Below are 14,828 nucleotides of genomic sequence, written 5' to 3' on the forward strand. Positions count from 1 at the left end.
ACAAGAGCACAAAGGGAATGAGCAAGAAGTTTTCAAGGTACATACATTTTGTAGCCAACATGTATTGCACGCTTGCACATGCTGGGAATTAGGCCACATAGATTAACTCAATCCTTACCTCACCTCTGTGAAGTAGGTATTATCACTACTTGCTTTTTTCATATAACATTGTTGAAGCTTAGAGAAATGAGGAACATTGCTGAAACTAGAAAGTGGTGGAACCAAGGTTCCAACACAAGCTATCTCTTTCTAGAGTTAGGGAATATATGGCCTCCCATGGAGACAAGTGATCTGGCTAGGTTAACAGGTTAGAATTGCAGCAAGGAAGATATGATTGGGAGAAGGAGAACCTGTCCTTTAAAAACCTCACTTAGTATAATACATGCCATGTTCACGATAAGAACTCAAAGTAGGCTGAGTACAGTGGGTCACACCTATAAACCCAACATGTTGAAAGGTTGAGGCAGAAGGACCCCTTGAGTTCAGGAGTTCAAGACTAGTCTGGGCAACATATTGAGACCTCATCTCTAAAAAAGAAATTTTTTAATTGGCTGGGCATGGTGGCATGTGCCTGTAGTCCCAGTTACTCAGGAGGGTGAGGGAGGAGGATATCTTGAGCCCGAGAGGTAAAGGCTTCAGTAAGCCACGTTCACACCACTGCACCCCAGCCTGGGTAACAGGACAATACCCTGTCTCAAAAAAAAAATGGAGGAGGAGGAAAAAAAAAATGAAAGTTAATGGAACAATGTATTATTTGCTACAGATTATCTCTGAATTCTGCAATTCTATGGTTTTTCATGGGAATAACAGTGCTTGAGATTTCTGTGTTTATTAAAAGATTAGGCCGGGCGCGGTGGCTCAAGCCTGTAATCCCAGCACTTTGGGAGGCCGAGACGGGCGGATCACGAGGTCAGGAGATCGAGACCACCCTGGCTAACACTGTGATACCCCGTCTCTACTAAAAATACAAAAAACTAGCTGGGCGAGGTGGCGGGCGCCTGTAGTCCCAGCTACTTGGGAGGCTGAGGCAGGAGAATGGCGTAAAAACCCAGGAGGCGGAGCTTGCAGTGAGCTGAGATCTGGCCACTGCACTCCAGCCCGGGCAACACAGCGAGACTCCATCTCAAAAAAAAAAAAAAAAAAAAGATTATAGGAGTCAGGCACGGTGACTAACACCTGTAATCCCAGTGATTCAGGAGGCTGAGGCGAGAGGATCACTTGAGGCCAGAAGTTCAAGACCATTCTGGGCAATACAGCAAGACTTTGTCTCTAAAAAGTATTTTTAAAAATTAGCTGGGAGGCCGGGTGAGGTGGCTCATGCTTGTAATCCCAGCACTTTGGGAAGCCGAGGCAGGTGGATCACAAGGTCAGGCAATCAAGACCATCTTGGCTAATACGATGAAACCCTGTCTATACTAAAAATACAAAAACTTAGCTGGGCGTGGTAGAATGCACCTGTAGTCCCAGTTACTTGGAAGGCTGAGGCAGGAGAATCACTTGAACCTGAGAGGCGGAGGTTGCAGTGAGCTGAGATCGCGCCACTGTACTCCAGCCTGGGCGACAGAGTGAGACTCCATCTCAAAAAAAAAAAAAAAAAAAACTAGCTGAGCATAGTGGTACACACCAATAGTCCCAGATATTTGGGAAGCTGAGGTGGAAGAATCACTTGAGCCCAACAATTTGAGGCTACGTTGAGCCATGATTATGCCACTGTATTCCAACATGGGTGACAGAGCAAGACTCCCAACTCCAAAGAAAGAAAAAGGATTATGGGTTTAAAACACTTGAAATGACATAAGTTTGTAGGAAATAAAATATCACTGTCCTCTTTTGCTCAGGGTCAGCAACATGGTAAAATGAGGAAGTTTAGAAATTAACTTCCAGGAAAAAAAAAAGAGAGAGAGAGAGAGCAAGAAGAAACACAAGTATTTACAGTTTTGAAATAATCTACTAATTAGGTGATAAGTAGTGAGTAGATAGTGGAAACAGAATAGGATGCACAGAAGAATGTTTTGAACACAGAAATGATACAAAACTTGTGGACTGATCACAAATGCTGAGACAGACCTGGAGATGGCACTTCAGGGTTTGGACATATGAAAAATGAAACTTCCATTGATAGAAATGAGAAGTTGCCAGGGGAAGCTCATTTATGGTGGAAGAATGTTAGTTTAGTATTGAGAATACTGCCTTTGGGGCCATCTGATGCCTCCCTAAATGCTCAGCCTCATCCTCCACTGTCCCCTTAAGGCTCCAATCACAAAGAACCACTTGCTGTTGCCGAAACATACTGTTTTCAAAACCCTAGGTTTCATAGGGATTTGAAATGCTCAGCCTTCTACTGGGGATAGTTGCTCTCTCATTTCTCCTTGAAGTCCAAGCCAGGTACTCCCTTCTTATCTGTCCCATGGCACCATGTACATATGTCTAACACACTGTACTTTAACTTTTTATGTGTGTGTCAGCAACTCAGAGGTCAAAGGCTATCTTTATCATTTTCGTATCCTTTGTACCAGGCACACAGATCTGAACAAATATTTATTGGCCAGGCGCGCTGGCTCACACCTGTAATCCCAGCACTTTGGGAGGCAAAGGTGGGTGGATCACAAGGTCAGGAGTTCAAGACTAGCTTGGCCAATATGGCAAAACCCCGTCTCTACTAAAAAACATACAAAATAAAAAATTAGCCAGGAGTGGTGGCAGGCGCCCAAAATCCCAGCTACTCGGGAGGCTGAGGCAGGAGAATCGCTTGAACCCAGGAGGCAGAGGTTGTGGTGAGCCAAGATGGCATCATTGCACTCCAGCCTGGGCAACAAGAGCAAAACTCTGTCTCAAAAACAAAAAAAATTGTATTAAATGGCTAAGTGAATAAAATTCAGGGTAAAGATCAGAAGTAGAGAAAGATGTATAAGTTGTTGGCATTAGAAGTTGCAACTTAAACTAGGAGAATATAACAGTTCTTACAGAAGGCAAATCAAGACTGAAAGAGACAAAGCAATCAGCTAAGGACGAATATCCACAGAGAAAACATGAAAAGAGGCTATAGGTGGAGAGAAAGAAAGGATGCTAACAGGCTCCAAGGGGCAAGGGCTGTGTCTGTCTTGTTCAGCAGCATATCTGGCCATTCTTTAAACAAAAGAATGAATGAACAATAGAGAAGTAGGACAATGTTGTGATACAAAAACCAAAGTTCAGAGTATCTAGTACATGGTAAATCTAATATGTCAAATGCTAAGACATCAAGGAGCATGAGAACTGAGTAAAGACTGAGGTCTTTACTGAGACTATATTATATCGTCTCCACTAATACAACAATGGTATCTTCATAAAGAAACTTAGTGTGGAGCGTTGTTCAATATTGGGTTGTTATTGTCTAAGCATCCCTTTCTTCAAGTTAAATATGTCAAAATTATGTCCCCTACTGTTCATATGTATTACACACACACACAGAGAGGCATGTCCATCCCTCGAGAGTAAACAGATACCTCTATTCCAAAAAACAATGGAATAGTCTTTATCTGCTACTGAGATGGTTTTTTTGTTTTGTTTTGTTTTGTTTTTGTTTTGAGACAGAGTCTTGCTCTGTGGCCCAGGCTGGATAGTGCAGAGGTGCGACCTTGGCTCACTGCAACCTCCGCCTCCCAGTTTCAACTGATTCTCCAACTTCAGCCTCCTGATTAGCTGGGACCACAGGCACATGCAACCAAGCCCGGCTAATTTTTGTAGTTTCAGTAAAGATGGGTTTTCACCATGTTGACCAGGCTCATCTTGAACTCCTGCCCTCAAGTGATCTACCTGTCTCGGCCTCCCAAACTGCTGGGATTACAGACATGAGCCACCATACCCGACCGAGATTATTTTTAATGTTAATTTTTTAGAGTAGTGCTGAGAGTTCTGTGTTAAAGTTAGTGTTCTAGGAAGATTCTTCTCCTTATAAACACTTTCTTAGGACAGATACACTTTCTCCTTAATATCTAAAGAACATAGATACTGTTTTGACCCTAATCATAGGTCTAGGATATTTTTCTCTTAATTAAAATTTCCTTAAGAGGAGTCACTTTTAAATTCTATAATAACCGCCGGGCATGGTGGCTCATCCTCTACCTGGGACCACAGCTGCTATCAGGCAGCCTTCTCCACACAGCTCTCTTTTTGGGGTAGCACTTCTTCTCTTTGTGCTTCAGGTCTAAGGGGCAATATTCCCATCCTCTCTGTTGCTAGCCCAGGATACTACAATATCTCTTGTTGATTTTCTAAACTCTGCCCACCTATTTGTGAATACTTGCTTCATTTAATCCTCTTCAAATTATCCAGCTTGAGTATGCCATCTGTTTCTTATCAGGGCCATGGGTGACAGTACCACATACATATTTTGATCTTGCTAAACACAACTGTTAGGCATGTATGTCTGCTCTTAGTGCACTACTTCTATGATATGTCAAGGAAAACAGACACATGAATACCTGGATAGATGCAAACAGATGTTCCCATATTCTCCTTAGTTCAGTGATAGTTGAAATCTCTTCCATTTTATTAAATATATATCATATATACTTCCTCAAATATGTGCTGTTGCAAAATATTCCAATGGAATAAATCTAAAATGTATTTTACAAAGAGAAAGACTAAAGTACATCAATGTTAATCCCTAATATATAGAAGGTAAAGAAGTACTAAATTTATTTTGAAAAGAATGAAATAAAAATCAAGTTATTAAAGTGACTATACTGACTCCTGTACCCACTCCCTTCCCCAAGTTTCTCTAAAGATCTCATTTCAGACATTTAAATGAATATTATGCCACACAACAGGGAAACTCAGATGTCCATCCCCTAGTTATTCATTTGAACATTTCCATTGCCATAATACGGCAGCTGCAATGCCAGGAAAGAAGAAAGGAAAAAAGACTAAAAGAGGGGAAAAACGAAAAAGACCTCAAATAATTTTTTTTTAAGAGACTGGGTCTTACTCTGTCACCTAGGGTGGGGTCCACTGGCATGATCATAGTTCACTGTAACCTTGAACTCTTGGGCTCAGGCAATCCTCTCACCTCAGCCTCCCAAGCAGCTGTGACTACAGTCATGTGCCACCATTCCTGGCTAATTTTTTTTTTTTTTTTTTTGGTAGGGACAGAGTCTCACTATGTTTCCCAGGCTGGCTCAAACTCCTGGACTCAAGCAATCCTCCTGCCTCGGCCTCCCAAAGTGCTGGGATTACACATATGAACCAGCATACCCACCCACCACAGAACTTTTAATGAAAGAGGGAAATCAGTACTACCGGAAAATAGCATAGCTGTAACTGCAAGCATGACTGACATTTAGGTTTGGGCAACACAGCCATCAGGATCCCAGCAGGAAACAGATAGCACCCTCAAACTGGGTAATTTAAGGAGAGTTTAAGAAAGGGACTATGTACAAGGTGTGAAAAATGTGGGCACAGTCAAAAGACAGTGCAGTCTCCTGAAGCTGCTATCATCTACAGACTTGAAAGGACAAAGAGGGCCCTATGATATGAGCCATGGCCTCTGGGAGAGCCAACATGACACAATCTTGTAGGAGGAAGCCAGGCAAATAAACACAGCAACTCTACTCTCCTCCTGCCAGTGCTATCCATTGTCCAAACCCATCTAGAAGCCAGTCTCAGGCTCTTGAGACTGAGGGCAGGGAAGGCAATGACAGAAAGCAGGTCCACAAGGGCAATGGAAGATAAGCAGAACCAGGAGGGAAGAGAAGGTAAAACCAGTTGGGGCCTCAGTAGGGAGCTGAAACCTAAAAGTGAGTAACTCAAGAGAGATTAATAAAGCGGTTATTTACAGAGTCTATATTAAAACTACATATTAAGAATATTGGGTTTTATTCTGTGGGTAACAAGGAGACACAATTCCAATATGTGCCCTAATGGAGGGGCTGTGAAAAGAGTTGTGTAAAGGAAAAAAACAGTGTCAAGACAGAAGAGAGGGCAAGGCCAGAGGCAAGAAATACTAGTGTATATGAGAGATGTTAAGGGTCTGACACAAAGAAATAACAAGGGGAACAGGAAAAAGAGGTAGATTCTAAAGATGTTTAGGAAGTTATTCCTACAGAATTGTGGATCGTGTCTCTGTGTACATATTGATGTGTGTGTATCTAAAACACACACACACACACACACACACACACACACCTCTTCAGCCTTTGTTGAATCTGCAAAATATAATTTCCATTTTTCCCTTTCCCTAATTACCACCCAATAACATGCCCTGCATAATCTTGCTTAGAGTAAGCATTTCAAGGAATATTTATGGAATGAATGAATAAATAAGTGAGTAAAGCTTCTGAAACATATAAACAATAATCTTATGTAACCATAAAGTCAGATCCTGAAAAGCTGTATGTGATTTGTCACACCGAAGGGCTCAAATTCAAACAAACCAAGAAGAGACAATCTGAAGTCCAAAAACTTGGACTTCAGAAAAAAGGTGAACAATCTGAAGTCCAAGAACACGCTAGGGAAGCACTTACAATTCTATACTCTAGCAACTCTTTCTTAAGCTGTTTTCCATTGGGAACACAAACTGCTAACAAAGACAAACAAACTGAATATACCCATGTTAACTGCTCAAACAAATCTGTAAATCACAAACTACTGGAATCTTGAAGGCAATTTGTGTACACTCCAGCACTACCTCCAAGCAAAGCTTCAAATATGGCTACTGTAGAAGCACTTCTCTCAGCAGCACCCCTCACTCTTTCCTCAAAGATAAAAGAAGTTGAGGCCCCAGTGGCATCCTCTTTACTGATCCACCCAAAACAGGGGTCCACAAATTCCCTGCAGGCAAGTAGAAGAATAAGATTTCCAAAGGAGACACTGAAGAGTAAAAAGCAATCAGACTTCAAAGTAGGACTTTACAAATAATTAACAACAGCTCCAGATCCATCCTATTCTCTTCTCTAGAACCACTAGAAACTCTCAGATCTGAAATTGTATCACAGATTACATACCTACATATCCCACTCCATGATACACATGTCGAACTTCCTATGTCCATATCCATCCTCCATATCCTCAGAGTTAGTAAACGAGTTAGACATCTGTGACTTTGTTCGAATTCCTATTTAAAAAGTTTTCACATACTATACAAGTCTACAGTATACAATATACTATGCACCCTCAGTAAAAAAGACAAATTATAATGTGGTCTCTTATTCACCAGTAAAAAATATTTGCTCTTACTGGAAGCACCTAAAATAATCGGGCAGCCTACCTCACAAGACTCTTACTTAGACAGTAATCCTGCTAGTCTCAGAGCAATTTATAAACCTAAATGAGAAAACACAAACATGCTCAAGAGAAAGGTTTGCTTTATAACTAAAAGATTCATAACATGGTTGTTCATGGATGTGAACAACTCCATGAGTCCTCAGACTATGAGTAGAGTTTCACTACTCAAAATAAATAAATAAATAACAAATAAATAAATAAATAAGTTAATAATCTTACATGGCCTTTCTCATATATGTCCAAGAAGAATGGAAACAAACATTGACTGAGCACCTATTATAAGTCACCACCATGCTAAGGTACTTTCATATATACCTGAAATACAAATATATTCTTATAGCCTTTATGCCTAATTGATAGGTTCTCAAAGCAGCAGCCCTACAGCAAAATAATTACTTTTGGGGATTTTCCATCTCTTGCAACTTTAGAGATCTATGACGATGTCCTTAAAAATGTATGAAACAAAGATAACTTTTTCTTTTTTGGGGGGCCGGGGGGGGGACAGAGTTTTGCTTTTGTTGCTTAGGCTGGAGTGCAATGGCATGATCTTGGCTCACTGCAACCTCCACCTCCTGAGTTCAAGCAATTCTCCTGCCTCAGCCTCCTGAGGAGCTGGGATTACAAGCATGCACTATACCACACCTGGCTAATTTTGTATTTTTAGTAGAGACAGAGTTTCTCCATATTGGCCAGGCTGGTCTGGAACTCCTGACCTCAGGTGGTCCACCCACCTCAGCCTCCCAAAGTGCTGGGATTACAGGTGTGAGCCACCGTGCCCCGTCGCTAACTTTTTAAATTGGAAATTTTGTTATAACATTTTGGGCCCTTCCAGACATGCTTACAGAGAGAGGAGAAATAACCTTGAGACTCGAGAGTTCAGTAGAAGGGGATGAATACAAGCCATAACAGTGCTTTGATTTAGTCACCACTTCTTGAAAAAGCTTATAAAATAACGGCACTCAGGCAGATCATTATAAAAGAGTGACAATGTCTTTTTAATTATGTAAAAAACAAAAGAATATTACTCTAGTAAGCCTTTCAAGTTTTTTACTTTGAAATACCAAAGTTAATTACATATTAATATAAAGTAGCTTTAGTCTGATGGGAGAAAAAGGAAAGAAAATATATAATTTTATTTAGGGCAGTGCTAGCCAATAAAATTTTCTGTGATAAAAGAAATGTCCAGGCTGGGTGTAGTGGTTCACACCTGTAATCTCAGCACTTAGGGAGGCCGAGGTGGGCAGATCACGAGGTCAAGAGATCGAGATTATCCTGGCCAACATGGTGAAACCCCGTCTCTACTAAAAACACAAAAATTAGCCAGGCATGGTGGCGCGCACCTGTAGTCCCAGCTACTCAGGAGGCTGAGGCAGGAGAATCGCTTGAACCCACGAGGCAGAGTGGAACGGGTGCGGTGTTTCACACCTTTAATCTCAGCACTTTGAGAGGCGGGCGGATTGCCTGAGGTCAGGCAATTTTGTATTAAAAATACAAAAATTAGGCCAGGCATGGTGGTTCACACCTATAATCCCAGCACTTTGGGAGGCCAAGGTGGGTAGATCACAAGGTCAGGGGTTTAAGACCAGCCTGGCCAAGATGATGAAACCCCATCTCTACTAAAAATACGAGAATTAGCCGAGCTGGTGGCGGATGCCTGTAATCTCAGCGACTCGGTAGGCTGAGGCAGAGAATTGTTTGAACCCAGGAGGCAGAGGTTGCAGTGAGCCAACACTGCCCTGCTGCACTCCAGCCTGGGTGACAGAGTGACTGTGTATTAAAAAAAAAAAAAAAAAAATTAGCCGGGCATGGTGGTGCACGCCTGTTGTCCCAGCTACTCAGGATGCTGAGGCAGGAGGAGAATCGCTTGAACACAGGAGATGGAGGCTGCAGTGAGCCAAGACTGTGCCACTCCACTCCAGCCTGGGAGACATAGCAAGACTCTGTCTCAAAAAGAAAAAAAAAAGAAAGATTTTAATGAAACTATGGACCCTTTCCCCAAAAACAAAATTTTTTTTGCCATGCAGGGCAACATGCACCTGCATACACATACACACAAACACACACACACACCCCCTAAAGGGCATCTAAGCACACTTCTTTTACTAAAGTGTAAGAAATATAATTTAAAATAACTAGTATGTTGAAGGCCACAGACTAAACTGTTCAGCAGAATATGACTTCAAAGAAGACTAGAATTAACTTGATATTTCCACATTTTCCCTTTTTTTTTTTTTTTTTTTTTTGAGAGTGTCTCACTCTGTCACCCAGGCTTGAGTGCAGTGATACCAACACAGCTCACCACAGCCTCAACCTCTGAAGCTCCTCCCACCACAGTCCTCCCACCACAGCCTTCTGAATAGCTTGAACTATAGGTGCACATCACCATGGCCGGCTAATTTTTGTACTTTATGTAGAGACAGGATTTTGCCATGTTGCCCAGGCTGGTGCCAAACTCCTGGTCTCAAGTGATGCATCCATCTTAGCCTCCCAAAGTGCTAGAATTACAGGCATGAGCCATCCTCTCTAAATTCTAGAGAAAGAATTTAGAGGGCTAAATTTCCTTCTCTCCCTTCCCTCCTCCCAATTTTACCCTCTTCTTATCATCCCCCTATATTCTCTATACTTCATCTACTCAATTGGCTATAATGCAGAACTAAAGTCATTTTTAGTATTATTTACACTTACTGGCAATTGTATATTTCCCATTCTCATTTCAAAAGCAGACGTTAGGCCAGTAGCAGTGGCTTAAGCCCTGTAATCCCAACACTTTGGAAGGTCAAGGCAGGAGGATCACTTGAGGCCCGGAGTTCGAGACCAGCCTGAACAACATAGGGAGACTCCCATCTCTACACTACACACAAAAAAATAAACAAATAGCAGAAGTTTATTTCTTTTTTTTTTTTTTTTGAGACGGAGTCTTGCTCTGTGCCCCAGGCTGGAGTGCACTGGCGCGATCTCGGCTCACTGCAAGCTCCGCCCCCTGGGTTCACGCCATTCTCCTGCCTCAGCTTCCCGAGTAGCTGAGACTACAGATGCCTGCCACCACGCCCGGCTAATTTTCTTGTATTTTTAGTAGAGACAGGGTTTCACCGTGTTAGCCAGGATGGTCTCGATCTCCTGACCTCGTGATCCGCCCGCCTCGGCCTCCCAAAGTGCTGGGATTACAGGCTTGAGCCACCACGCCCGGCCAGAAGTTTATTTCTTTAAGGAAAAATGAAAACATTTATTGAGTATCTATTATTTGCCTGATATTTGCATACATATTATCTCTAATCTTAACAATTCTGTAACGGAAGGTCTCCCCAAAATATCTATGTTTGAAAACTTAAAAGCCAATGAGTCACAGGTCAAGAAAAGTTAAAAGGTAAATGACAAAATAGTTAAAAGTGAACAAGGAAAATACTACAAGTCAAAACTTAAAGGAGGCAGCTAAAATACCACACATGAAAATTGTAAACCCTTAAATTCCTACATTAGAAATTAATAAAACTGGCTGGGTGCAGTGGTTCATGCCTGTAATCCCAGCACTTTGGGAGGCTGAGGTGGCCGGATCACTTGAGGTTAGGAGTTCAAGACCAGCCTGGCCAACACAGCCCCATCTCTACTAAAATTACAAAAATTAGCCAGGCATGATGGCGTGGGCCTGTACTCCCAGCTACTCTGGAAGCTGAGGCAGGAGAATCACTTGAACCCAGGAGGCGGAGTCAGGCACAGTGGCTCACACCTGTAATCCCAGCACTTTGGGAGACTACGGCGGGCAGATCACTTGAGGTCAGGAGTTTGAGACCAGCCTGGTCAACATGGTGAAACCCCACCTCTACTTAAATTAGCCAGGCGTGGTGGTACACGCCTGTAACCACAGCTACTTGGGAGACTGAGGCAGGAGAATCGCTTGAACTCGGGAGGCAGAGCTTGCAGTGAACTGAGATCATGCCACTGCACTCCAGTATAGGCAACAGAGCAAGACCTCAAAAAAAAAAAAAAGGAAAACAAAACAAAACAAAAATCTTATTTTTAAAGGTTCAAGAAACTAAGGGCAATATAGAACAGAAATTAAAGAAATGAAAAATAAAGGAAAAGACTATCAACAAAACCAAATGCCTTTTTTTAAACAGGATGATGAAATGGTCAGTCCTACTTTAGCTTAAGAATATAAAAGAAGACACAAATACAGCAAATTACTAAAAAAATAAAAATAAAAAATAAGGCACTAATTGTATCTCTGGGTTAAATTTCATCAAACTCAGAGACACTAAGTAACTCACTCAAGTGCACAGCACTACTAAGGCAGATAATCAGTATTACACAGTTGGTAAGCAGGGAAACCAAAACTTTAACAAAAAGTTTCTGTTCTTTTCACCACATTATACAGCCTCTCTCTTAGGAAAGGAATCTAACTTCCAGGGTCTCTATGTGATACACACAATAAATCTTACGCTACTAGAATTTGGTTAAGTAGCCATCCTGCTTCAAACTAGGGAAGAGAAATGTTGAAACCTTAGCAAAATTTATAAGAAAAATAAACAATTAGGGAGTTGCTTCTAGGAGTTGATTTTTTACCAAAAAGGTAATAAATAAAACTAATATGTAAGAAACACATTCCATTCCCCCCAAGATTCTGGCATATGTAAATTTAACCACGTTTGTACATTTTTCTACATGTATATTTGGATCTGACAAGAAAGTCTACAGTTACTTTTGTGAATTTTGCTTCCATGAACCCTTTCATTTTCTCCTTTTAGTAGTCAAAGGTTAGAAGTAAATAAAAAATTTTTTGACTCTTTACTACTTTGTTACCTGAGCAGTTTTCAGAAAGTTTATTTATTCCAAATTTAAGGAATATTCTTTGTGTCCAATTCAGTTTGGACAAAATACATTTTGGGAAGAAAAATATGCAATATATTTCTTGCTTTCTTTGGAAACAGGTGTTGCAAATTCTTTCCAGAATCACATGAAAAATTCTCCTACTAATCAAGTTGTGTGTTATTTCTGAACAGAAAGGGTTCTCTTCCCCTTCTTTACAAAAGATCATTAGATGTCCAAGAGTAAAGAAAGTCATTCAAAATTTTACCAATAAGCAAAACTAAAAAGTTTGCCAGATAAGACAGTTTGTTTCCTCTGTAGGTCAAGTACACAGACTCCACACTGATTATCATTCCTGATCGTTTGGCACATGTTTCATGTCTAGCACACACCTAGACATTCATATCTGGCACCCAGAAAAGAATACAGACTGAAGATGAATATCTGGAATTATCAGTTATAAAGGAAATAGCTGAAGCCATGAGACTTTAAGATTACTTGGAAAAAGTGGCATGATCCATAATCTCGGAAAGAAAATAGAAAGTCAACAGCCAACTAAGAAGAAATGAACTACCAGGAAAGTAGGATGAAGAGTATGAAAGGGAGCAGGGAAAATGAAGGAGCACTTTTCAAAAATGTTAATAGTAGCTACTTTTTACTTAACCCCCATCTTATGCCATGACAGCATGCTACGTGTTACAGCTTTCTTTTTTTTTTTTTTTTTTTTTTTTTTTTTTTTTTGAGACGGAGTCTCGCTCTGTCGCCCAGGCTGGAGTGCAGTGGCTCGATCTCAGCTCACTGCAAGCTCCGCCTCCTGGGTTCACGCCATTCTCCTGCCTCAGCCTCCCAAGTAGCTGGGACTACAGACGCCCGCCACCTCGTCCGGCTAATTTTTCGTATCTTTTTAGTAGAGACGGGGTTTCACCGTGTTAGCCAGGATGGTCCTGATCTCCTGACCTCGTGATCCACCCATCTCGGCCTCCCAAAGTGCTGGGATTACAGGCTTGAGCCACCGCGCCCGGCGTGTTACAGCTTTCTAATCCTTCAATAACTTTAAAAGGTAAATATTATTATTGTATCATTTTGAAAATGAGGAAACCTGCCCAAAGCCACGTAGGCTGCAGAATTGAGATTCAAACCCAATTAAGTCAATGAGACCGAGAGCCCTCTGGGTTAACCTGGTCTTAGTGAGCCCAGCAGGCCCTCAGTCTCATTGAGGAGTAAAAGAACAAAGTACAGATAAAAGGTCACTTATGATTTTTTTTAATCCACCTATCTGCACACTGATCACTGATAACCTTTTTTTTTTTTTTTTTTTTTTTTTTTTTTTGAGACAGTCTCACTCTGTTGCCCAGGCTGGAATGCAGTGCAATGGCACAATTTCAACTCACTGCAACCTCCACCTCCCAGGTTCAATAATTCTCATGCCTCAGCCTCCTGAAGAGCTGGGATTACAGGCATGAGCCACCATACCTGGCAAATTTTTATATTTTTAGTAGAGACGGGGTTTTGCCATGTTGGCTCGGCTGGTCTCAAACTCTCGGCCTCAAGCAATCCTCCTGCCTCAGCCTCCCAAAGTGCTAGGATTACAGGCATGAGCCCCCATGCCTGGTCTAATAATTCTTGACAGAAGGCCATGTCCAGTTCTCATGACCTCCCCAAAGAGGACCCAGGGCCTGCTACCCTACACAGCTATACAAATCAAATACGAAGTTTATTTCTTCCTCCTACCCATTCTCTTTGGCCCTGATGGAAATAGTATGGCAAACAGGAAGAAAGTGAGATAAGACACTGTGGGCACCTCTATGTGCCTGGCACCATACTGAATATTTATTTTCATTTAATCCTCATAATTCTAAAACACATGCTCCAAGAAGGCACAGACATTTCTGTTTTGTTCAACAATATATCCCAAGTACTTAAGTCATTGCCTAGAACAAGGCAGGCCTTCAACAAATATTTGATGAATGAATAGCCATCCTGCAAAACAGGTATTATTATCCCCGTTTTAAAGATCAGGGGATCTTTAATTAAGATCCTCAGAGAGGACAAGTAACTTAATTAAAATCATACATATAATAAGCAGGGTGAAATTAAAAATACTTAATAACTCACACTTGTACCAGCATTGGCCACTCAGAACAGACACTAGCTGGTGCTAAAGGAGCTGGGTTGTGCTTCAAACTTTTAGTTGAGGGATCATGGGGAGGTCCATAGGAGGGACAAGACAATGAAGAGTCATGGGTAGGGGAAGGGAAGATCCGGGTGTACACTGGCTGTCAGCCTCAATAGTTAAGTGGTGCACTCAGGATTCCAATCTGTACTTATTTGACCTAAAATGTTCTAAATAAAGTGGGTACTATTTAGAAGATTTTAGAGTCAGATAAATGAGGAGACCAGAGAACAACTAGAGCTTTTAATAGAGTAGAAAAAAAACTAATCAAAACAATTACAATGGGAAATGGAATTAGAATTGAATTTAAAAATTGGTAACTGAACTCAATCTGCTGTTAGACAACTAAAAACAGGATGATTTCACTAAAGTAAGGTAGAGGGGAATGAGTAACAAAGAGAAATAAATATGAATGGGCAAAGCAAAACTACATGAAGGTTTTCAATTTCAGGTAAACAATTTGTGTATGTTTCAACAATAAATGAAAAATCAACACTGGTTCTTGAGCAAGAAAGCTGTGCTTCAGGACAATGAATCTGTGCAAGGTATTGGTAGGGAAGGGGCAGAGCCTGGTGGCAGGTGAGAGGGA

At 41.3% G+C, this 14,828-nt stretch overlaps 1 protein-coding gene across 9 annotated transcripts in view; it reads right to left on the reverse strand.

Annotated features, from left to right (window-relative positions):
• The window catches only part of PLPP1 (phospholipid phosphatase 1), a 103,337-nt gene that overhangs the window by 64,759 nt on the left and 23,750 nt on the right, over positions 1–14,828 (reverse strand). The window contains exon 1 of one of the 9 annotated variants that reach the window (XM_065546271.2): positions 4,464–4,647. The exons of the other annotated variants lie outside the window; for them this stretch is intronic. Coding sequence (XP_065402343.1) covers positions 4,464–4,491 — 28 coding nt within the window. The 5' untranslated portion in view covers positions 4,492–4,647. Of the gene's footprint in view, positions 1–4,463; positions 4,648–14,828 lie in introns of those variants that run through there. 9 annotated transcript variants of the gene reach the window in all.

This window comes from Macaca fascicularis, chromosome 6 (genome assembly GCF_037993035.2).
Source record: "Macaca fascicularis isolate 582-1 chromosome 6, T2T-MFA8v1.1".
NCBI classification, from domain to species: domain Eukaryota; kingdom Metazoa; phylum Chordata; class Mammalia; order Primates; family Cercopithecidae; genus Macaca; species Macaca fascicularis.